The sequence below is a fragment of the Barbatula barbatula genome, assembly GCF_947034865.1.
Source record: "Barbatula barbatula genome assembly, chromosome: 3".
NCBI lineage: Eukaryota > Metazoa > Chordata > Actinopteri > Cypriniformes > Nemacheilidae > Barbatula > Barbatula barbatula.
In genome coordinates, this window is record NC_136764.1 from 8,928,527 (window position 1) to 8,955,455 (window position 26,929).

General features: G+C 38.5%; 1 protein-coding gene across 1 annotated transcript in view; it reads right to left on the reverse strand.

The window, feature by feature from the left end:
- ephb1 (EPH receptor B1) overlaps positions 1 to 26,929 on the reverse strand; it is a gene marked incomplete at its 5' end in the record, with an annotated part of 173,947 nt that overhangs the window by 50,241 nt on the left and 96,777 nt on the right. The window contains 2 exons of the mRNA XM_079453230.1: positions 2,028 to 2,363; positions 12,789 to 12,944. Coding sequence (XP_079309356.1) covers positions 2,028 to 2,363; positions 12,789 to 12,944 — 492 coding nt within the window. The remainder of the gene's footprint in view (positions 1 to 2,027; positions 2,364 to 12,788; positions 12,945 to 26,929) is intronic.

The following is a 26,929-nucleotide window of genomic DNA, read 5'->3' on the forward strand; positions in this document are numbered from 1 at the left end:
GCAGTTTTCCCTTAATTTCGAAGTGAAAGTTCATATGCGAGTACCACAGAGTTAACTTGCAGTATTGTGTTGAGTGTTTTAGTTTCGAGGCAGTATCAAATGAAGCTCTGTTATTCTCTCATGAGGACAACCCATGATTTTTAAGTGACCCATTTTAATGTTTAATCTTATCCTGCTATTTGAATTAGTTGAAAAGATTTATACTGTCATTTTGCGGGCTACAGTACGTTGGCTGTTATTTATAGTATGCTGAAGTGTTAAATAGTAATGTTTTAATAATATTAAAGTGATAGTTCACCCAAGAGTGAAAATTCTGTCAACATTTATTCACCTTCGAGTTGTTCCAAATGTGTAAAAATGTCTTTGTTCTGATGAACACGGAGAAAGATATTTGGAATAATGCTTATAACCAAACAGATCAGAACACAAAAGAAGACATTTCAAAGAATGTAGGACAGCAAACCGTTCTTGGGCACTTTTGACCGCCATTGTTTTTTCCTACTATGGTAGTCAATGGGTGTTAACATCTGTTTGGTTATAGGCATTATTCCAAATATCTTCTTGTGTGTTCACCAGAACAAAGAAAAATATACAGATTTGGAACAACTCAAAGGTGAGTAAATGACAGAATTTTCATTTTTGGGAAAAGTACCCCTTTAATATATCTGGAGCGTGCACCTAGCACAAGGAAAATACAAGTTTCGGATCGGGACTCGGATAGGCAGATAACCGAAATAAAATGACTCGGATCGGGGACACAAAAAGTGTGATCGGACATCACTAGTATCATGCAATGTAATTCGCTTTGGACAAAAGCGTCTGCCAAATGCATAATTGTAAATGTAATTACATTGCCATTACAGTCACAAAGTGACTCCTATTTTGAAAACAAGATTACAAGATTAAAGTTGTAGTATTTGAGAAAAAATTTTTAATTTCGAAAATAAAGTCATAATACAAGATTAAAGTCATAATATTTAGGTAAAGTAAAGATTACAAGTATAAAGTAATTGCAATATGTGTATTGCATAATTTGGAGTTTTTTTCTCTAAATATTACAACTCTAATCTTGTTATCTTATTTTATTTTTAACATGGCATTAATACTTTTGACTTGGGTCAACTAACCACCCTAGCAACTACCCAGAATACCTTAGAAACTATACAGCAATACCATCCACTGTAGCCCAGACAGACGCCACATAAACTAAACAAAATGAGGATTAAAAAAACAAACTAGCAAAACCACAAGGTGTAGAAGTCAATCCTCGTCACTGAGATGAACGTTTTCTAATTTCGAAGATGAAATTTTCTTCTGCACACTAAATTAACCACAAGCATTGGCTTTGATCCGAGAGGGGGCTTCAGTAAAACCAGCTAAACTCAAAGCGTCACAGTTCTGGGTGCCCTCGTTCAGGGCTGAATGTATTAAGGAACAGTGACAAGATCTAGGCTGTTTTTTACACCAGCCCCGCTGATAAAGATGAAAGAGCCAAAACAGACGAGCGCATCCCAGCGAGATTGGCGCAAACTTTTAACCGCTGTGATGTTTCTCTACCGCTATTCAGAGAAGGCAGTAAATTGAGATGACAGGAGAGGTGAACGATGCGAGTAAAGATGGAGGGGCGTCAGAAATGAAAGAGCAGCTCTCAAGGAAAAGACGAGGACATGTATCTTTCAGCGCAGGTCAAACTAGGTGATTTCAATTTTGACTTTGTGCACAGTCCAGCGAGCAGCTCTAAATGGTGAAACCGAAGACTCTGCTCTTCATATGCTTCCATCAGGCTATTGAGGCCAAGCAACCATTTGGAGTCTTTGTAACATGAATGAACTGGAGAAACTGGCACGGTGAACGTAACAAAGAATAGTTATGGTGGTGTGCCTTTAACACTCAAGGTTGAAAAATAACCGGTCAGAATGTACAAGAACATTTGACGAAAAATGGGCAACTTTAAAAGCATTGGCCAACACAAAGCAATTGCACGACGGGAACAGTAAATGTTGTCATTTAATAAAGCGACAGCTTACCAGCCTGGTTTGTTGTGATGTCAATGGAGACGTGCTGGGCAGGGTATGGACTTTTGTTGGTGACGCCATTCACGGCCTGGATCTCAAACGTGTAGAGGGTGTGTGCCAGAAGGTTACTGATAAAGACTCTGGTTTCGGTGAGCCCCAGTTGGTGGGGCACAAATTCCACATTGTCATCACAGTGAGAACAAGACCGCAGGTCCGTTTGGCATTTCTTACATACAATATTGTAAACCACGTCGTCACGCCCTCCTGTCTCGCGCGGGGAATGCCACTCTAGGGTCACCGATGTCTCGTTCACGATGGATATGACGTTCCTTGGCCCAGATGGAACACCTGAAAACAAAACAGGAGAAAGTCAGATGTCCACTAAACTAGAAAATTCTGCTTGTAAGGGAGTGACGCTGATGCCAAAGCAAAGAAGCAAAGCAATTTTCTGTTCTAAAGAGGTAGGAAGGTAACATTTGTGCTGGGCTCTTTAAATTACAGTGTTGTAATTAAAACTCTTGTGATGCCATTTGATTCAATTATACTAGTTTCAACAATTGAATAATAGAAAATTACAACTATTAGCTTCGTTTTGTGAAGTGAATAAAATTGCCTTCGAAAGGAGATATAATTACATCGATAAGGCTTTCACAATGAAATACAACATGAGAAAACGTACTGTACTTTAGGGTGAAAGCACTTCTCTTTTATGGATATTATTAAATTCAACTCCCAACTATTTGTGTGTCAATTCCTCCTCTAAACCCAAATTAACTTAATAACCGTACAGAACATTTTAGTGATTAAACATCTTAATAAATCAAATAATCTATAGTCCATTTTGCAAGATGTAAACCCTGGTCCAGAAGCACTTCCTGTTTAATTTATATTTATTTTATTAACAAAAATATATAATACTTAATTAAATCTTAAATATATTCATTAAACATTTCGTTGTGGTTAAATATGTTCTGTTGGTTGTATTCTGTTCAAACGTTTGTGTAGTGTTAAAAACTAAAAAATTTATATTTCTATAAAGGTCATTTTTCTCTCATCACCTAGAAAGTCTACAGAACTGAACTGTGTTGTGCCGTTATTCCACAGTGACTTGTAACTATTTATAATAAGCTCACAGACCGATGCTCCCAGAGCGCCCGTATGTCAGCCAGCTAGTCAACAACGTGAGTGATTTTTCAACCACATCCAGAATAAATGATAAAAGCAAGATTTTAATAAAAGACTTTATCAGAACCTCCTTTTAAGCATTCCTACACAAATTCAGCTGCAGGGAAAAAACATATTGTGTTTCTGATAAAGCAACGACTTCCTCCAGAACATCCGGCCAGGAACTGAGGATTTACAGATCGCTGAGAGGTTGTGATGTTACTAAAGACCACATCGTAACCAAAGGAGAGCCAAAAAAGGCTCTGAAAGGAAAATCAGGGTCTGATTCTCGTGACTGCTGAAAAAGAAAATGCACTTCCATGTGGACATTTGAGCGACTGAAACATCAAACCTTTATACGTGAAGTGGGAATTCTGGTGAGGACACATTCCAGCACTTGAAGTAAGAGCTGAATGATTTCACTCAGACTGGGACACAATGAGCTATTGTGCAGGCAAAGCCTTGTGGGATAGATCAGGAGCTACTGGGACCCTAAATAGGGAACGTCGATGACAGAAGTGACCTCGAACTCTGGCGACTGCAGTGATTACACAAAGGAAGAGAGCTTGAAGTTCACAGAGAGCCCCTGACAGAAGGACGGCCTCATGGATGGAGTCCTAACACCATTTTTACATATCTCCACTGACTCTTAAAATTTTGTAGAAACAAGCCCAACTTCAACTTATATGTATCCCTTTCTATAATCTATCAAAACTATCTTCTGTTTTAACCCTTTGACAAGAATTTGTAAAATATTTTACTCTTGTATTTTGTCAACTTGCAGCTGAGATGCTTTAATGCAATTCCTATCTATTGCCTATTTTCCTTTTTACTTAAATAAAGTCGTCATTTTTCAAAACACTTTTTATATTTATTTTTTATAATTGAATGATAAAAATTATTTTATTTTTTCAACATCAGTTATTAACAGAATGTTAATTTGGAGAAAAGGAATGTGAAAGCTAAATAAATGTAAAATTTGAATGTAATTTCACACTTATCTTATATTTATTGATATATTGATATGAATATATAGAGATATAAATCAATATACGTTTTTTTTTTCAATGCTGTTTATGTAATATAAAAACAATGATTTGATTTGAACACAATTTACAACATGAATTTGAGAGTAAATAATATTAATAAATGGTTTTATCAATATGTTTTAAACAATGTCTTGAAAAGGAAATACACGTTTTGGCAAAAATAAACACAGTAAAAAAAACCTAGTGTGGCTGAGATTTTTGCTCTGTTAGCAGAGAGCACTTCATCCAGACATCGAGCTGGTCACTATCCAAACAGCAGGGCTTTGCTTACACCGCACTTAACACCTAAAGCACAGTTTGATTAGGTGCAACGACAGCAAAGATGTCGTCCTCACTTTCTCACAGTCCGATTTAAGAAAGCGAGAGAAGGATGAAGAAAAAGAGAGTAAGAAAAGAGGAGGTGAACCATATCTGGAACTAGGCCAGAAGAAATGTGCGTGTGTGTTTGTGTGTGTGGGTGTGAGATAGATAGATATATATATATATATATAGAGAGAGAGAGAGAGAGAGAGAGAGAGAGGGAGAGAGAGAGAGAAAGAGAGAGAGAGATAAAGAAAGAAAGAAAGAGCGAGAGAGAGAGAGAGAGAGAGAGAGAAAAAAAAGAGAGAGAGAGAGAGAGAGAGAGAGAGAGAGAGAGAGAGAGAGAGAGAGAGAGAGAGAAAGAGAGAGAGATAGAGAGAGAGCAGAATGAGGCCATGAGATACAGCCAGTTCTAACACAATTAGTCGGTTCCCAAAGGAAGCCAAGGCACAGTAAGAGCAAGTTCATTACACACAGGCAAACATGCTTTTGCTGACAGCTACGTATATGAAGAATTGCATCGACATGCATAGCCCCAGCATGTATATACTGTTCATAGAAAACCACAACTTTCCCTAAACCCTGGAAGATCAAAACACAGTGCCCTTGCAGGCTGGAAGGTGTAATGTCAACCTCAGAAACCTAACTGACAATCTGATGTATGTGGTACACCAAAAAAAAACATTAACTATAAAGATACAGAGCGCAATGAGAATAACAAAACAAAATAAATAGTAAACTAGGGCTGGGATGTTATATCGTGGAATTCTTATGTTCAGTTTCCCAATGAATTACGGTTAAATGCCACCACATCCGAAAGCCAGGGTGCGTTCTCACGCAGAAACTCTGAATATGAGACACAGAAGAAGTATGATTTACACACATATGCTGCGTCCCAATTCACCTACATATTCTGTGCACTAAATGTACTGTTTTCTATATGGAAGGGTATACAGTATACTGTACATTTGAGTACGTAACAAAACAATATGCACGCACTGGGACGATGGAACATTGTGGCCATTAACTGTCACACAGATCAAAATACAGCTCTGTTTTCCATTTAAGTACAGTAGTTATTCATTCATTGTTTCATATGTATTGTTAACACTGTACTCATATTAACCTGTACTCATATTAATGCAGCGAAGCGCCAAAAAACTCCTACTCGCTGTGAGTTGTGGGTAATATTAGCCGTTAGAATGTGCATCATTCAAAACTTCCAATTTCTACCGGATTTAGTAGACCATCCGGGAATCTTTGGAATACTCTTTTCAACATACTACAATTTAGGACGTACTAATTCTATTTTCGAATACTATTACGGAAGGATAGTATGCGAATTGGGACGCAGCAATAGTTCCAGGAAATGCCAACGGTCATATTCTCTCGCTGTTCTTCAGACCTTTTCAGGTATTTTCATGATAATGAAGTATATTTATAATACTGATGTTTGACGAGTGTTGCTTTTTCAAATAATAAACGACTCAATCCCGTAGTGATTTTATAGATCATATAGCATAGCCTCCGATATAGCATATACAGAGGAATTGTGACTGAGATGAGACTCATTTTGAAATGGACATTATAAAGAATCGACTGTCTGACTGTCATGTCTTTCAGGAACCTTTACAACTTTCCAACTGGGTGAACTTCCTGTGATGATCCTGAAAAAATGCACAAAATATTACTGAGCATCACAATATCAAATGCACTTTCTTGAAATGCACATGAGCTCCGTGCTCTCTCATTACAGACTGACATGCAAAGACACGCTAAAATGGCTGTTTGATGTAGCATGAAAGCATCCTTTTTTTCAAGTGAAAAAAATAAGTCAACAAAGCTGCAAGAACAGCTCATTCCATACTTCCACACTCATCCATGATCTGCTAAATGTTTTATCAAAGAAACAGTGAGATCTGCTGCTCTGTGCCAAAAGATTTGATTGAGCTTCAAGAAGTCTTTCATTACACCAAAGATGAGAACTTGTGAAATGTACAGGTTTGTGCCGCTGCAGACGTAAGCGAGTGTGAGTATGTCATGGCGTGTTTGTGTGTGTACACAGGATTAAGCTCAAAGCAGAATCACAGAGAGTCAGGCGATGCTGCGAGAGGATTAACCACAGCAAAGCAATTACACTGCTGTACAGTCCTGCTCACTGCATCTGTACACACACACTGACTTCTGCAGGTCAACCGGGTGTGTGTGAGTGTGCGTAAGAGAGACACACCCGGTTGCAATCCATAAACGTGTTCTCCAGGGACCTCTCTAAGTGCAATGGCCTCAGTGCTGTTACATCTAAAAGTGTCTGTGTCACATACCAAAACAACACATCCATGTCAGAATCACAGAAAACGTTATGGATTTACAAAGTATTACATAGATAAAACTTACTTTGTATTTTTCCCAAACATTTTAATTTCAAATTTAGCCCCACCCCTAAAAAATAAGCCATGGTTTATATCAGTGGTTCTTAACCTTGTTGGAGGTTTCATATGCGCATTCACCGAACCCTTCTTAATTGGAAAAATAAAATTTGATTTTTTTCAAATTCAAAACATAGGTATATATTTTACTGGTGCACAAAATGAACCGTGCATCAACATCACTGTGTTTTAAAGAACAAAACCATTAAAAACAATGTCCATCTCCATGTAGCTTAAGGAAGTGTTCTCTTAGTTTTGCCGGTGCTAGACTAGAATTGCAAATCATGCAGTTAGGACGCTGACTCCCATCACGTTCCGTTATACACGTGAATCCATATTGTACATATTCGTCCGACCAAATTCTTTTTTTGCTCGACATAGTTATTATGAAAGGATTCAAATATTAAGAAAGAAATCACACAACGTACCATCACGACAGTCACAACTCGACTACTGGGCGCACCAAATTCCCTGCAGCACAGATAGGCCAAGCGATGTTGCGTGATCACCTGCAGCCAATGATGGCCAATCGGGGTGTGTCATCACGAATCATATGAGTCGGGTGTGTGTCTAGACCTCCACCGAACCCCTGAGACTGACTCACCGAACCCCTGGGGTTCGATCGAACCCAGATTAAGAACCACTGGTTTATATATATAGGGGAAGTGTAGTGACCATTCTCGGTTGATTGACCATTTTTAAAATCATAAGATTACTACAAATATCAGCGTAAAATATTAAAGTAAAAACTATGAATATCACGGTAAAACTTGTGGATTATTTATAAAATATATTTTTTCAAAAAACAATATATTTTAGCTCCACCCTTGACGAAAACGATGGTTTTAATGAAACAGAGATTCGGTGTATTTATTATCATGCTATAACCTTATATAAGTACTACAAATGTTATAGTAAGACTTAATGGATTTAAAAAGGTTTTCAAAAACAGTTTTTTGAATGTTTTCAAATTTAGTCAAATGTAGTAATTTTTGGTGGATTGATTTCCATTCTTAAAATGGAATTATGGTTCATCTGCATTCTGACCAGTTTTGAGAAATTGAGCTTTAAAGTGTTTGCATAACATTTGACTTCGTAGATAGAACATTTGTTTTCCCAAGCTGTACACAATGTAAATAAAAAACATCACACAATGTAAAAAAGTTGTCACAAAATTGTAATATGTGAATAATTCAATTTTGACAAAAATGTCAGACTGAACATTATAATTCCAAAGTGACCATATATGTACTGCCATTCTAAAACCATGATTAATGTTCAAAAGGGTCAGTTGTACTGAGGTTAATTTAGTAAACCTCTGTAAATCCATACATACACAAGCAGTTTGCTATATCAGGGGTTCTCACACTTTTTGGGGCCAGGGACCCCTAAAGCATTTTTTCCCAAGGACCCCCTCATAACTATAACAGCGATTTAATATATGCTTACTACAATTTGTACTCTTAAATGCCATAAGGTGAATATTACAATGCAATAAAGCCCAAATTCACCACTTGAGACCTTAATTATTGAACCATAACAGATTTCAATTGAATCGCATTAATACATCTTATACTTGCAAACAGTGGGTCATCATTTACACCTTAAGTAAGTTATCTTAAAAGCTTTCATAAATCAACAGTAGAAAGACTGGCATATTGTAGCTCTCTTAAACACAAACATTAAAATGAACAAGGACAAAGATCATTTTTACAAGATTATTAATTACAATAAAGAGATGATTCACCCCAAATGAAGATTCTTCCATTATTTACTGTCATTATTTATTCTCTCTCAATTTGTTCGAAACCTGTATGAGTTTCCTTCTTCCGATGTACACAAAACAAGATATTTCAACAGTATGGTAAACAGTAAATCGACCTGTTTCTGGTGCCCATTGACTTTCAATTATGTTGAAAAGAATAAAGCACAAGAAATGTTTTGGTTACCCACATTCTTCAAAATATCTTCTTGTGCAGAAGAAATAAACTCATACAGGTTTGGAACAACTTGAGGGTGAGAAAATGATGACAGTAAATGAAGTGATTGACATACTGTAGTGCTATGTCACAATCATATCAGGGTTTCGTTTTAGTATTTCTGGATTTATACAAATATATTATCAGACACTATGGTAGTCAAATAAAGACATGAAACATTGACAATGAAACATTCGAAAATGATTTCAAAAGGAAATATGATGGGCTTGTTATTCCTTGAATGTATCTATTTATTTAATTTTAGCAAACAGTGCTGCACAACAGAGGCCTACTGTTAAAATAAACACATGGATAAAATTGTGTGATCATAATAAAATGATTTTATAAGCTATTATTATCCTTTTATGATGGCAGGTTGTGGTGACTGTAATTGAGATACAGACATAGTTTTCGTTCTTTTTTTATCAAAGCAAGTCACTGTTGATTTAAATACAAAAGACAGATATATGATTTGTTACTTAGTTATTGATACGTTAATAATGTAACAAATGTTTTCAGCTTGTTTCGAGAGGCTGGAGTAAGAGAAAAACTGGAAGAAACCATGCAGCTCTGTTTGCATTTTCCGCACTGCGGAAATCTTTTCGCGGACCCCCTGGACCCACGTATAGAGCAGGGGACCTTAAAGTGGGTTCACTTTGAGAACCCCTGCTCTAAATAACCCTATACACATTAGTTCCCAATCCAACCCAGACGGGTCCCTTTTGGCCCACCAACGCCCAGATAACAAGTTGTGCTCTTGCACTGCCAATCGAAGCAGCTTTATATACACAATTGTGCAGACAGACCCCAGAACTTGTTGCCACATCGCTCCCGGAGAATTAATCTTGAGAATTCTGCTGTCCGGCTTCCTCCAATTAACCAGAGAGCTGTCAACCGTCAACTTGTCTCTCTCTCTTCTTTCTGAGGAAATAATTTCAGTTCAGATACGGGCTCCAGGCAATTCAACCCGGTCCCACCGTTCCGCTCCCCGCAGAGAGAACTGTAAGTCCCCAGAGAGTTAGACAGACATGGAGAGATGGGATTACAGTAAGTCAGAGAGTGAGACAGCCTTGTACTCAACCCCCTGAGGAAGCGAAAGAAAGGGACGTCAAGTGCTAGAAATGCAGAGATTGGTCTCTCTCTCTCTCTCTCTCTCTCAGCAATCAGTCTCAATGTTGATCATGTTGACATATCTTACAACAGCCATTTCCATTTTTATTATTATTATTATGTTTACGTCGCTCTAGCTTTCCAGACGTTACGCAATCAGCAGTTCATAAAGAAATGCTTATTTTGAACGGTTTGCATTGAGCGACTAAATGACCAGGTGCCAGCATCAGCGTCCCTTCAGAGCAGGTGTTTGGCTTAATCGCAAATTGCCATCTGTATATGTTTCACTGAAAAGCATTTAAGACTCTAAATGATGAATTAAATGCTGGAAGGACATTCAGATCTAGCGTATGTCTCAACAGCTACTACAAAAATATATAGCCATTTTCAAAGCCCCTGCTTTATGGTGAACAGACGGGCAACATATGAGTTTTTAGGGTAAAGTATGTTACTATATTCATAATAGGATTAAGCTTTAAGTGCTTTAATGCTTTGATGAAGTTTTGAATGTTTAATCTGATAATAATACGAATCTCGTTTCAAACGTGAGATGTTGAAATTCTGCTCTCTTATCATATTCCTTCTCTTGATACATCCCGTCCCCCCATTCTAAACAAAATGTGGTGAAAGTACAAAAATAAGTCTAAAGACGTCCATTATTCATTGTCGTAAACAAACCAAACATAAAACTATGCTAAAAAAGCCAGGGTAGAGCTTCTCGGCAGAATCAGGTAGAGAACAAGTAAACAAATACAGTAATGATGATCCGCAAGAAGTTTAAATGTATGTGAATAAAAAAATTGCTATGTGCATGCATTTTTCCGAAAGAAAATATGCAATAATGCATACGTCCCAAAATAATCTCCCTCTGCAGTATTGGATCTGTGATTGAGGAGGTAACAGTGTCCGAGGTGAAAAGAAATGATAGAATTATACAAGTGCACAAGCAGAGACTGAGGATGCATAGATTCAGCCGTGATCTGTTTGTTCTGCATCTGTCTCATCTTCATCAGAGACATTCAAATAAAGTGACCGAGGCTGTGAATCGTGGGTCAAAATGACGAGCTGTTTTGGAATTGGATACGATCTGCACTTTCTGCTAAAATGTATGAGTTTGGACCGTGTGTGTCTCAGTGTGAACGGCAATCGTGTAAGCCTTGCAGCTTCTCAGTAATGGCTTCCATTTTTCATTCATATGAAAAAAATGAAATAAAAAACTGCTAGACTAACCTTTCTCATAAATGAGAATGAATCGCGAAACGTGCTTTGAGAGAGGAGAGAGATATCTGGAGAGAAAGTGAACAAGAGAGAGAGCAAAAGAGAAATAGAGAGAGATGGAGACCAAGAGAGCCAGACAGACTATGTCTACACTAGTTTTCAAACCGCTTACATCCGGGAACTCCGCTGGTGTAAAACGTAAGGCACGTCAGTCTGTGTCATCGTTTTGTATGGCATTATTATCTCATCGCAATGTCGAGCAAAGCCACAGAGGTTTTTCTATGCACGGACGAAGATGGTAAAGACTATCAAGCTGCAAAAGTTAAACTTAACAAAGAAAAAGATGCGTTTTTAAACGAAAACAGGGTAAAAGAGAGAGCTTTATGCAAATGAGCAGAGATGCAATACTGTGACTACCAATAGCAGTGCAAAGAGTTATCAACAGCCTAAATAATGAAATATAAATGCACAACACCTCGGCCCCAAGTGGTTTAATGTGCCTTTAATGTGTTGAATGTTTTATTTAATAGCTTTTTATATTTTAATTTTATATTATTTAATATTTTTTACTATCTTTCATTTAGTTTAATGCTATATTGTATTTCATTCTCTCTATTATTTTCATAATTATATTGCTAATATAGTGTTTAGAAATTGACTTTAGATTGCGAGTGACAACTTAAGGCCAAGAGAAAACTAAAGATAAATATACCGTCAGCGCTGTCAGTATTATTTATGTAAAAGCTGCAGTAATGTTTTGAGGTGTAGCACATCTATAAATGGGGAGGGGGAAGAACGTTTCTGTATTGACCTATATAGTGTGATGTATTTCAGATGGAGCGCAATCGGTCTCCAGCGAGTAGGAAAAGGAAGTGCCACTAAATCACCAATCAAAAACATTTTATTCTTAAAGTAGGTTTGTTTAATCCATTTGTTGTGCCTTCGATCTTTATTTTCCTTCATTGAAGGATTTTACTGCGAATGAATCTAACAGCGCTGAAGCCGGTAAAAAGATGTGCCCAGTGCCTTTACATCCAAACAATCATGTTTTCTTATCATGGCACATGATTCGCAACACAAGCAAGATGCTGCAATTAAATAAGACAATATAGAAACAATTGTTCATAAACAAAAAAGTTCACCCAATAATTGAGTTGTATAACGGAGAAAATTCAGAGTAGCTCTGAGCTTAAAGTCCGCTTCACAAATCAAAGCCGTTTCAGGTAAGATCCGGGTCAGTTTTTCAATTATAATATAATGTTCAGATTTGCACCCAGGGCTATTAATTGATTAAAATCTAATTAATTACATGATATGATTGATTCATCTAAATTGTGCGCTTATGAAAAGCCCCCAAATGAAAGAATTAAAATCTTATAGTACCAGTTTGGACTTCTTTAACAACAGAGTCTATAAATCCTTTCTAACTGCTTCAATAACCATATCATGACCTTCCTGCTTCGGTTATATGCTGAGGATGAAGACAATAATAGCAATATAACAATGATGATGATGACAATGACTCACTGGTGCAGGGCATGTCTGGCTGCTCTCCGTCCGCTCTGTAATAGCCGTTCCTGCAGACGCAGATGGTTGCTGCTTCAGATGTGGACCTGCTGTTGGATGGACACTGAAGACATAAACCCGTCCCCTGGCTGGACTTGAACGTTCCTGGAGGACAAGCTTCAGAGAGAGAGAGAAAGAAGGAGAGGGGTTATGTTAGATATATATACATCTTTGCAATGCATAAGAATGGACAGAAATCTTGTATAATGACAACATGGTGAGTTCTTCCTTTCAAACCAGATTCATGTTGACACCATTAGAATGAAGTACTGAAAGAAGGAATTAATAAAGAACAAACTCTGGCCATTAACTGTGCCATGTTTTGCAAATACTGTCTGTGTTATTTTAGTTTTGGAATCACTAAAGTATGCATATGAGGTAGCACCCCAAAACAGCCCAAAAATCTTCTCTGGTTCTCTGATCGGCTCGAAGCACAGACTGTCACCCAGACTCCATTTTGCTGTTAACAGAGCCTTTAGACTCCGGTGTGAATTTTCAGGACACCTATTTCAGTCATACCTGCAAGGTACTGGGAACATTTTGGATGTGTTATTAAAAAAAGAAATGAATAAAGGTGCTGTACCTTAAGCAGATATTTAACCGATGCTTGTGGTTTAGCTCGCGCAGAAGGATGGTGAATATACCAGCACACCACGCTGGGCACCATAACACCACATATGCTGGTGAAACGCCATGCTGGGCTGAAATGTGCCACGGCAGATAAGTGGGAATGAATTCTGCTTGCTTTTCCAGTCTGGTTTTATCTCTTTGAATAAAGAATTTAAGGGATAGCCCTTTTATCATTAATTCTGCAGAGATTCGGAACGCTTTCTGCTGTTTTCAGTCACACGGCTACAGAGGTTAAGACTCAGACCTGAATGTGTGTGTGTGTCTTTGGTGTGAACTGATGACACACAGAATGATGCTGCTGACACAAAAGAGGAACATGAAACAGAGAAAGAAAGAAAGAAAGAAAGAAAGAGAGAGAGGAAGAGACAAACAAATATCTAATCTGTGCTGCTATTATCGTGATAGCTGGCACGGCTCAAGCGACAGACCGGATTTTTGGGATGCATCAGACCGGGATCAACCTGTTCACATTTCCCCCTGTCATTTGCATCCCATCCATATGCAACACTCATAAATATGCATTATGAGTCATGCATGAGCTATATGAGAAATGTAAGATATGCGTGCGATGACCGCATTCATCAATTTACATATAAAGATAGATGAACGAAGGAGCGGCGTAAATTAATAAACGCGAGACGGAAGATGTGCTGCGTATGAGCGCATCTCTTTTTCCTTTAATGAGAGAGGACAAGATAATTCATCCCTCGCTCCCGCCGTATGGAGGAGTGTGACCTGCTCGGGGTGTGAAATCAAACCTCTGTTCCCTTAAAAAAAATTAATTCGATGCTCGAAAGCTCATTAAAAGTTTAGAGGGTCGGTCCAGTTTATTAGACAGTTCTTTATTATCTATCCATCTATTCACTGATGGATTTATTCATTTGGTCATTTAATAAACAAGAAGAGGGAAGAGAGGAGACATACCTAGAGGAGAGCGAGATATAGACAAGAGAGGATATATACCCAGAGGAAAGAGAGAGATACAGCAAAGAAAAGGAGATACAAGTAGAAGAAAGAATACGTGAATGAAGAAATGCAATGCAGGGTAGAAGAGAGGAGAGGACATACGATGCGTATGATATATTAGCAAATGAAAGAAGAAAAGGAGAGGAGAAATATGCAGAGGAGATATAAACGGTGAAACAAGTAGAGGACCTGAGATAAACACATATGAGATGAGATACATGCAGAGGGGGGAACTAGAACAAGATTTGGTTCACAGCCCCCCAGCATACACACACGACATAATGTGTGAAGGTGTGGGTGTTTGACAGACAGCTTCAGCCCATATGACACTAACACACTGCATTCAGCCTACACAGCGCACAGAAACAAACACACACACAGAGCATCAGGTCCCAAAACTGCAACACTTCAACGCCTCTCTCATCCCACCCAACATGACATTCTGACAGTTACAAACAAGTGCTGATCATCACCACGACCACACGCACCAAGCCATGACCCCTGATGCCCACTCACCAAAACAACAGAGAGGTGAACTTCTGTATGCAGATAGTAACAGTAGGATACTTAGGTTTTTGTTTGCTACAGTTGGTAGTTCTTGTCTACAGACACACGGTGTGGCAAATACCTTTTTTTTCATGTGTTCATAATAACTACATACGTATTTTGTTGTGAAAAAAATAGGTTTGCAACACCATACAATTTCGCACAAACTTGTCCACAAAAAATGAAGAATGCACAATTTTCTCTGAAATAACTTGAAACTGACAAAAGTAATTGGCATCCACCATTGTTTATTCCCTATCTAATAGAGATCAGATTCAACGTCATTTTGTAAATAAAACAAAAGAATATATCATGGACCGAAATGATGGGATCCCTAACCTGACCGAGCCTCCTCAATGTTTCACTGTAGGTATGGTCTATCTCTGAAAGCATGATTTTTTTCCTGAACATAGAGCTGATGTGACTTATCCGGTTTAGATTCATCTGTCCAAAGGAGTCTCCCAGAAGGATTGTGGCTTGTCAATGTGAATTGTAGCTAATTCCATTCTGGCTTTTTTATGTTTTTCCTGGGTATTCTTCCATGGAGCCCACTTTTGCTCAAAAAACGACAGATGCTGCGATGAGAAACTGACGTACTTTCACCTTGTATCTGTTTGGCAGTTATCCTTGGTTCTTCTTCTACCATTCTGTTCAATCTGGGGTGGATTTTCCTCTTGCGGCCGGCCCAGGGAGGTTGGCAACAATTCCATGGACCTTAAACTTCTTAATAATATTTGCAACTGTTTTCACAGGAACAACAAGCTCTTCGGAGAAGGTCTTGTAGCATTTACCTTTACAATGCCAGTCTATTATTTTCTTTCTGAGCTCCTCAGGCGACTCTATCCTTCGCTTTCTCTGGTCCATGTTCAGTGTGGGGCGCACAATGATACCAAACAGCACAGTGACTACTTTTCGCTGTTTAAATAGGCTGAATGACTTATACAAGATAGGATACACGTGTGATACTTATTAAAGAAACGAATTAGCTAGAAATTTCACTATAAACCAATGATGTATTATCTTTTCTAAACGTTACCAACAAATGAGTCCAGGCCATTTTAGAATATCTTTGTAGAATAAGCAATAATTAGTCTATTTCAACAGCATCTATGGCTTACCAAAGGCACGCAAGTTCACATAATACAATAGCTTTTTATATCATCACTATTCAGGAGGAATGAAGCATTATTTCCATGTGCTATAAGGTTACCAACACATTTGAGCACATCTGTATATATGAGTTTCAGCGGCAACAACATAAAAGTTAAGTGGTCCAAACTTAACTTGCGGTCGACCTCCGCAAAAGTTGAGTAGTTAAGTCTTAATTTAATACCACTGATAAACAATAAAAAAATATATATAAAGCATTATGAATGTAAATGAAACAAAAAATATATTTTTTATATTTACATTTCCATGTTTGCATTTGGCAGACACTTTTATCCAAAGCGATTTACATTGCATTGCCCTATACATTTGTTTCTGACTATATGCAATCCCCTGTGATCGAATCCATGACCTTGCCGTTGCTAGTGCCATGCTCTAACCACTGAGCGACAGGAAAGATGACTATACTATAACCAAATGCTGGCTGGAAGTTAAAGTGATATTTAAAAATTGTCATTTTAAACCTTTATGACGTTCTTGGTCTCCCGCAGAACACAAAATAATTTGAAGTTGGTAACCGAACAGCACTGGCCCCCTTTTAATTCTGTTGTAACACAAAAACAATACAAGTTAATGGGGGACAGTTAACAACATGGTTCAAAATATATTTTGTGTTCTGCGCAAGAAAGAAAGTCATACAGGAAATGACAAGAGTGTGAGCAAATGATGACAGAATGGTCATTTTTGGGTGAACTATCACTTTAACTTCAGGACAGGTGCATATGTCCGATGAAACTATAAATATAGGGGTATAAATTGTAAAGAATTTTATGTCCAAACAGGTCAGTGATGTTTTGCAATTATCAACATCATTTTACTCGTGTTGAAAGAGAATAACTGAACTTCTTTAACAGTCTTTAGGGTTTAAAATGGAGATGTTCAAGCCCCGAGTTTAATACTGCTAATACTACCTATGTTTTTTTTGTTTTGTGTTTGCTGACAAATCAGCTTTGCAGACTGTCCCACGGTGAAAGTGGACCAATATCTGCTAAAAAAATATCTGGACCTGAAAGAGACCCCCTCAGGGCGACCATTCAAACCCACACGCACATAACCGCTAAGCAGTTGGCTTTAGGTGTTTCTCTTGCGGTAGTCACCATCTCTGTAGCTGTAGGCGAGACCTGAGGAGACAGTCATGAGATCAAAGCCAATGAAGCAAAAATGACCACAGGAGACCACATCAGCATAAACAAACACATCACAAGCTTGCGCTTACACACAAACACACGATACACCAACTTTGCACCAACTCGACAAGTTATCCTGGAAAGAGATCAAACTAGTTTTACCTGAAAAAATATCACAAAAATGTCATCTCTCATTACAATACAAACTAATCTCTGTCAGTACAGCAGCAGGGCTAGAACAAGAACACACACACACACACAAAGTTCTGCAAGAAACCAATATTATGCCTTGAATCAAGTAGGAAACAGCACAACTGATGCAAGTCTCACATTGGTCAAGACACGTATGTGCACATCTGACCAACAGGTATCGGAATAAAGTTTCTACAAGTATTTTCTTACATTTTGGATGCATTACAGAGCATGACTTTAAAGCATTGTTCCCTCTTCATTCAAACTGACATTGAAATGACCGTTCTGCAGTATTCCACAACGCAGCATAAGATAATGTGCAACCCTCTAACTTGCTTATTTAAACTCTCCTTAAAGTCGGTATGAAACGGAAGCCAGACTGAAGCCGTAAAGTGCCAAACAAAACAACAAATCTAAAAGCCAAAAAACGAATCCCAAATCACAATTACAAATCTGAAAACGCAACACCAAATCTGAAAACACATTAACAAACCATAAAGCGCAAGTCAGAAAGCACAACGACAAGTCAGAAAACACAACGACAAGTCATGAAAACACAACGACTAGTCATGAAAACACAACGACAAGTCAGAAAACACAACGACAATTTAGAAAACACAACGACAAGTCAGAAATCTTAAGATGGTTCTGCCAATCTTATGTTAATCTTGAGTACCTGTAGAGTAGTATTGCCCATTTTTTAAAGGTGTAAATGCCTTTGGTGCATTACAATGCCAACTGAGGCTGTCAATATTTCACAAAGTTTTGCTTACCAGCTGTGGTTCAGACTCCAAAAGGTTCACTTTTATCGTTGGCACCGCTCCACCATTTAGTTGCAAGCGACTTGAAAATCAAGAGTAAAACTGGTTCTTGTTTGAGTAACAAACATCTTCGGAATAACGTTCACAAAAAAAACATTTTCGCTTGTAACCAGAAGTGAAGAGAGGTCGTTTTGAGCCGGGGATGAGGTTAACGTTTTTGCTTAAACATTACAAGTGCAAATTAATGAAACAAATAAATGATAATAAATCATTTTTAATAAATACTTCACCACTGTCTAAAACAATTAGAATGATAATTTGTTATGTCATGCCGACTTTAAACCACATAATTACTCTGCCATGAAAATAAAAAACTAGAAAAAAATACTATTTATCGCATAGCACAGGTGTCGATCTGCAGTCCTAGAGTTGGAGAGTTCAGGGTTACAGGAAACTTACAGTCTGATGAGCTGAAGCCAGGTTGGAATAAAACGACTACAATCCGTCCTGGACTGCAGTTTGACATCCCTGATGTACACTAACACCTTTTTTGCATTGCTTTATGAATCGACACATTTCAAAACCCAATGATGCGTAAAATCAAGATTACGCCGCTCGTTTCACATATTTGCGTCGAGTATGTTTGGGTTTCTCACACACTTCGCTCAGAATGAGAGCATAATGTGCATCTCTGTCAGAATAAGCGCGTGTGCGAACGTAATGATGTGAACTCAGTCAGATTGTATAGTGTTCCCTGAGGCTCGTGTTTACAGTTTGAAGCTACTGTTTAATATGGAGCTGATTCAGCTCTCGGGAACAGCTGAGTGTGTGCGTTCAAAAGCGCTGCTTCTTTACGCCTGTGGACCAAGCCAATAGCATCTGGCTGCAGAACTGCACTCTCAGACACCTTCGCTTCCTATGCAAGTGACGACACAAGAATGTCATAGTGTATTATTATATTTAGCATTTAAATAAGGTATGACTGTTGTTATATGTATAACAGCAAAGTCTATTACCAGGTGGGCAATTCCAATGTTATGGATGTGACATATTATTGACTTGTAAATTCTCAGAGAATGTCTATATTATCAATATATTGAATCATCTGTTTATATTTGACTTAATCCCTGATAATAGAGTCCAGACATCAGTCTACGCACGCGCTTTCCGTTGAAAAAAATTGTTATGGATGTGACAAAAAACACGTTTTTGAGAGACAACGTGGTTCCTAAACAAAACATTTCCTTTAAATTTAAATAAAAATCCTTATGCGTATTATATGAGTTTTTATTTTAGATGCATCAATTTACAATCTACCAATCTTCATTGCTTACAGTCTTACAAAACCAGTAACACTTACATAAGTAAAAGGAAAAGAAGCGATGCAAAAAGAAACGATGGCCCATTATGCAGTTTCTTTAGTTTCAACTTGACAGAACACTTTCAGGGTCATGACGTCAACAACGTGTTCAAATATCACATGCATATCTTCGATTTCAGTGAAGACAAAACTGTACGTGTCAAGAAATGCAATTTTTTCTTCTGAAAATTCTGCCGTTTGTAATGTATCCATGGCCACTAAAACATTTTAGAGTACTTTGGGCAGCTGAACAGAACCATGCAGTGCTCTTGACTGCTCCAGACACCACTCACTGGCTTTTTAACGGAAATAATACCGTCATTCAAAGTCAAAACGTTTATATTTAAACTAAAGGCAGTCACCGCAAGATGTTCTCTTTTCAAGATGATCGTGCTTTTACGTGTCTATTGAAAATGCCGTCGCTCGCAAGCAGTGTGCGAAGAGTGCAGGTGTCGAATGCAAGTGACGTCACTTGCACAGGAAGCAAATGTGTCTGAGTGCAAGTCTAAGAGTGCAAGTGCATTTCTGCAGCAAGACCCTTCTCGACCAAGCACACACACCCACACACACACACACACAAACAACTCTCCCACACAAACCTTAATGTCCGCTGGCTTTTGTGACATCGTGAAATGCTAATCTAGACGCGACATTTTCCGCTAATTGTCTCGCGCCTGTTCAGCATGACACAAATTAATTTGAGGCCTTTTCGTCAGCTCCCAGACGCGACAACGGTCAAGGCGTCACATACATGACGGAGAAACAGGGGATGAGAAACTGAGAAAAAGCTGCAAACAATAACGGAGTAAATGGACGTGGAGTCGTGTGCCGTGGGGCTGGGTTTTAATTTGCCATTAGCGCTACAAACTTTTTCTAATTGACCTTGCGCGTGGCTGCGACGTTAAGCTCATTAATTAGAGCAGGGACGTCTCTCGGCAGCGCGCCGTCGAAGACGAAGCAATGAAAGAAAATTCCACTGTTCAATCTCGTGGCGGATAGAGAAGCCATGTTGCTGAAAGGCTGAGATCAGCTGGCAGAAAGCCCAGTTCGCAGGAGGGAGGATCTGGGAGGATCGGGTGTTTATTCCTCAAGAGAGCAATAAAGCCATTACAGCAGAGGGGGGGGGGGGGGGGGGCATCGCTCGTGCACGTGCACGATTGCTGAAACATCAGTCAATAAAGGGTTTCGCTTCTGTATGTATATATGTATTGTCAGGTAGCCAGACCTTTGAACATCAGCTAAAAGTTTTGGCCACACAGCAACTCAAGAAATGTTCAATTATAATGAACATAAATTCACTTTGATTTATATTATGTTTATTTATTTTGCAATATGTCAAGGCAGCTTTACGTACTTTTAGGCAGTATTTACTGTAATAAAGAGATATAATTCTGAAAAATAAATGAAACACAAAATACATTAGTGTATTTTTTTAATATGACGTATATATGAAGTTTCATAAGTTTGTAATCCGACATTTTTATTCACAGTACTAGTAGGTGCTGTGTATGTCACTTTTTTCACAGAATGTTTCTATGTAGAAAGATATGAGTTTATGAGAAATACAGTACATCAAATTTAAAGGAACAGTTCACCCAAATATGAACTTACTCATCATTGTTCCAAATCTTTATAAATGTCTTTGTTCTGATGAACACAGAGAACGATATTTTGAAGAATATAGAAAGGCAAACAGTTCATGGACACTTTATACCTTTGTCATTTTTGCTACTCTGGTAGTCAATGTTGGCCAAGAACTGTTTGGTTACAAGCATTCTTCCAAATATCTATCTCTGTGTGAAGACAGAATTTTCATCATTGGGTGAACATTCCCTTTAACACCTGAAATTAAATAGACGAGCATCAGAAATACATTTCGTTTGAAGAAAGACATTGTATCAGACATTTATATATTTTAAATAGTTATTCAGGTGCGTGGTAGTACTGGTGAAGTTTGCGTGACACCAAAACGCTCATAACTGGATCTAAAAAGGGCACTTGTGCTGTGCAATTTATATTCTAGTACCTCTATAAATGCAGTTTTCCTTCCGAGGCGAAGCACAACTTTTTTCTAAGTGAATTTTCACAGACGTAACTTCTAGAAACTGCGTAAAGCCAGACAGCTTCATCAGATTACAGTTTGCCATTTTTGTGAGCAATATGCATCCGATGATCCATCAACGGTTCGTAGGCGTGCCATCTGAAGCACAGACTAGCGTGTGTGTGCTTAGTCAGAGTCCAACGCTGCTAGCTTCATCATCCCACACACATTTCGCCAGCCTCTTACAAACAAACAAACAAACAAACTAAAGCAAAAGACTTAACGAAAATCCTCTGATTTCAGTCTCTAAGCGAATAACCCTCTTTTCTCCTGGAAGTGATGTTTTAATGAGTCCAATTCTATGTTCAAGGGATCGATTTGGGTTTTATCTGCCTTTACGGCACTGTAAATGAAAAGCAGCACAACTCTGTTACGGTTAGATTAAAGTTCCAAACGCGGACTTTCCTTTGTGCTATCGTACGCGTGCGTTATTAAACCTTTGCGCGCTGAACTTTGTATGTTGTAATTGAAAATGGAAATGAATTCTAAAGGAAATAGGCTACATGAGTTTGCATATTCATGTAATGGGGCTATAAAGTCAGGAAGGGCAGGGAACGTCACTGCCTTTTCCGCGGTCGCTCTGATTAACTTCAAGGAATATCAAATATCTCCCGACACAAGCACTTTACAAAGTGAGTCACATCCAAACGGGCCAAACGTTCAGCCGTTCGGGAAAATCTTCATCTGTAATGTTAATGAAAATCATGATCTGAATGCGAATGGCTATAAAAGGGGTGGCAGATAAGCTAAATTAAATCGGCAGTTATCAGAATGAACCCAAAGAGAGAGAGAGAGAGAGAGAGAGTGAGGGCAATTAAAACAAGTTGCACTGCGGTAGTGTCGGGAATTCTTACACTATCATGATTTTAAAGAGCATCTGTCTGCATCACCATTGGTTGGCAATGCATTGTCACTAATTGATAACTCTGTTTGATATGAATGATTTCAGTGATCTGGCAAAATCCAGCTAAAATAAATGTTGCTTATGTACAAAAAGGCCTTCGGAGAGTTTCGCAATAATTTAATGTGCACACATATTTATAGTAGGATATAGGGCAGGGGTTCCCAAAGTAGGGGCCGGGTGTATGTGAAAGTATGTGACTTATCAAGACAATATTACAGGTTTTCGTAACTGATTTACGAGATGGCAAATTCTTGTATACTCGTACTATCTCATTTGTACGTTTAAGTATGATTTGTTATATCCCCCGTGACGTAAGGTTTGAGGGTGGGGTTGGGATAGGCCTTCAAGTTTAGCTTTTTTTCAATCATCGTTCGATTTTGTGCGACTAACGGAGTATGAATTCATAGGAATTAGCCACCCCGTAAAGTAGTCACGAATTCCAGTTTGGATCTAAGGTTTTCTCCAACTTAATCTCATGAAATTCGTAACTATTTTACAAGGTGACTATAATCTGTATGACTTTGTATGTTGTGAAGTGTACCTTAAAAGTGTTGCTTTTTTTCAGTATAGAAAAAGTTATGCCGAATCGCACCCTGACCCTAAAACTAACCGAACATCCCCGGCAAGAGTCCACCTCTCGCTTTTATCCAAAGCGACTTGCCAGTAGGAAAGCATATAAACATTTTGTCAGCACGCTAAACAGTACAGTTAGTTTACAAGGCCATGCTACTTGGAGGATTAAAGCTGGAGGGAGCGAGGGAGAGAATTACTTTTTGTTTGGACACAAGACAGACAGTTATTGGTTAGTCAAAGTTGTGAAGGATGCTGCATTTCAGGTAGATGCTGGCAGTTCATTTCACCACAAGGGAACCAAATGACTAAAGGTTTTTGCAAGCGATTTGGTGCCTCGCTGTGATGATGGAAAAACCAGGCGTGTAAAAATGCACGGAAAAAGCGAGCCGTGCCTCTTTCTCTCTTCAAATGACCCTCGCCGAAAAGACGCAAAATGTGAATCGGGCCTTAATCTAACCCCTTTTTTTCACGCTGAGAATTTCTTGTATGCTTGAACAAAAACTTTGGAAAACTCTGTTTTTACCCAGAGCTCCACTATCTAAATTCATTGGTTGAATCTCAGGGAATACACAGACGATCAAATGCAAACCCACATGCACTGTAGTGTTAATCCATGTTTCGGGCATGAAAGCCTAGCGCGCATAAATCCATAGTGATCTAGTCCGGTTTCAATGGCTGTAATATATTCATTAAAACGTTCGTGCGTTACTAAAGCCACGATCACACAGAACCTGCAGGTGTGTGTTTTGCACCTGTTATGGGGTTACGCTCTCCGGTGGGTGAACGCAGACGTCATCGGGTACAAAGCACTCGTTGGACCATCTGGACACTTTTTGGTCCCATGGGGCACTCTACAGTGGAAGAGTACAAATATTTACAGCAAATACACACACACACACACACACACACCAATCTGTCCCGTAAAACACCAAGAGCTAGAGTTTTTAGCACGCGCGCGCACACACGCAGGGGACTAATTTACCAGAATGCTCTTACCACTATAGACCATGCTGCCTGAAGCGACAGCATCAAATTCACTCATACACACTCCGACGGTGGATTTCACACTGTGGAGAAAAATGCTGTCAATCTGCTGCCGTCCATCTGACTATTCTGTCAATTCTGGATTTTTCCGACTTTCCACTTATGATGAATGTCTATCTAGTGCTTGTGTGTTTACTTGTGTTTTTAAACACCCATTATCTATCTCAATAGCTCCTGAGAGACAGGTCCACATTCTGTGATCAGAGGTCATGCGCTCTGTTGACCCTTGAGACAGTGTCCTTCAAGAGACCACTAAACTATTTCCCGCTTCCCACACATCAGAGTCAGTGTAGGTGTGTGTGTTTATGGGTGTGCGTGCGTGTGTGCGTGTGTGTGTGTGCTTGCGTACGGCCACACCCAACATCCTTAGACTGCAATTTCTCTCATTTTTGTGTAAAAGTGCATTCTTGGGTGTGTGTCTATGTGTCTAGTCTTGTGTATATCTTTCTTCTTCACAACAGTGTGACAGTGATGTATGGAGCTGACCAGACCAAACTGAGTTTCTCTGTCACAGTCATAGAGAATGAATCACTGTGTGTGAATGACTAGAAGCGTGGAGCTGTCATTACCTTCGGCTCTGCCTGACTTAAAATCCCCTTTCTCTGAACTAACGCACGGCTCGTCTGAGAGCAGTCATCACCTCGTAGATTCTCGTCATTTAATTCACTTCATTCGTTTCCAAACACGTCCAGGTGAAAACACGCAAACCGCCCGCCATCTCTAAATCTGTCTTTTCATTTGTCAGACAGTGGAAGGCATTAGCCCGCAGTGCCTTTATTTCGATTAACAAAAGCAAACAAGTGCACATCAGTTCTATGAAATCCACAGTCACATCAAAATGTCAAACTGCTGTAGGAAAGTAAGCAGTGGCTTTTCCAACAAATAATGGAATAACATCATTGGGTAACCTTATGAAAAAGAAGCTGCATTCTTGCGTAGTATACTGTATACTGTAGAAAATACATAACCCTAAAATCTAAACGTATACATTTTATGGAATTTGGAAGTTGACATTTTCTGTGTGTGTTGTTTATTGTGACTAACACGACAATCAGGACCTTGCAGAGAACCTTTCGGCCCTCAATCGGCTGTTGCTATGACAACACAGCCTGCATCTCTGTCCTGAAACAACATCACCTTCCAGGAAACTAAACCTATAGCAGGCAGACAGCTTTTCAAGTTTCACACCCCAGTGATTTTGTTGGATATTTCGTAGAAACATTATGTTTCATTGCGTTTTTCTACTTATTCTCCTCATCTTATCCCACCGCATGTGTTTATGGCAACATACATAGTTATGGTTCTATACTTTGCTGCAGTAAAAAAATGGACAAAAAATATGAAAGAAATATAACAAAATGAGATCACATTCTTATTCTTGTTCTTCATCCTTATATAGATTGGGATGGTCAAAGAGAGAGAGAGAGAGATTTGTATTCTAAAGGCATCCACAGGCACAGAGAGTTGGCAGGGTAAAACAGTTTCTGGGAACATAACTGCCTCACGGAACACTCAAATCTAATCTTGCTCGGTTTCTTTAAGCTAATATATTTTATATCATACAGCAATATATGCAGACATACAGTCTAAAGTTGACCGGAATGACAAAAATGTTATAGATCACACTACTGCAAAATGGGTACATTTCAAAATGTCCTATGCTTTGCTGAAAATGTTATTAAGAGGAGTTCAGAAAATACAGGAGGGCTCTTCTCTTGTTGAGCTTTTAGGACCATAGCGCAGCTAATAGACTGAATAGAGAATCATGCTGCTTCAAAAGATACAAAATAAAACATCGTCTGGTTTCTTAATGCTTGAAGAATGAAAGCTAAAATACACACACACAACTCCCACGCAGAAAGTGTTTGTTAGAGTCACAACATGAGTAGACAATACTGATGTGTTTAAATACACATTTAAAACTAACGTCTCTGTGTATTTATGCTTGTTTTATGATTAGAACCCAAAAGTTATTCAACTTTTTTCTAGAATGATGAATCTGTAACCTTGTATCTCAATGGCCATCTTTGTTTGAAAGTTAGTTCACTTTTTTTACGTGGGTTCAAATGATGTCAAGACATTTTCTGCGAAGTCGTACGTGATTATAAATAATCATTTTAAGCTTACACTTATTTGTACAAATAAAAAATTCACGATGCCACGGAAGAACCATTTTGTCTAAGCGATTCCATAAAGAACCTTTAACAACCTTTCGGTTTCTTGTTTTTTCAAAAGGTTCTTTGGGGCGAGGTTCTTCAGTTTATGAAAAGGTAGAAAAGTTCTTTAAAGAACCTTTGACTGAATGGTTCTTTGTGGAACCAAAAATGGTTACCTATAAGTGTGCACCATTGCAACTCAGTGTCAGGAGACGGTTTGGAATAGTGATTTTTATGCCCTTTGGTTTAGTTTTTTGCGTGCGGCTTTAAAAACAAAGAACTACATCTGGCTTATATTTTTACATCTTACCCGGCAACACCAGTTTGTAACACTATATTCTCTTCTCCCTCTCCTCAATAAAGTCACATTAAAGTTCAAAAAGTAATAAAAAGAAAAGATGTTGCAATTACCTGTGAATGGATATTTATAAGGTATCACAGTGAGTAGCGCCACTATCCTTGAGAGAATCAGCATACAGATGCGATCGATCGCTCCCATTTCCCCGGCCCTGTCAATGACAAGCCATCTGACCCAAACGGCTTCCAGTAATTATAGGTTACTTAGAGCAGTATTG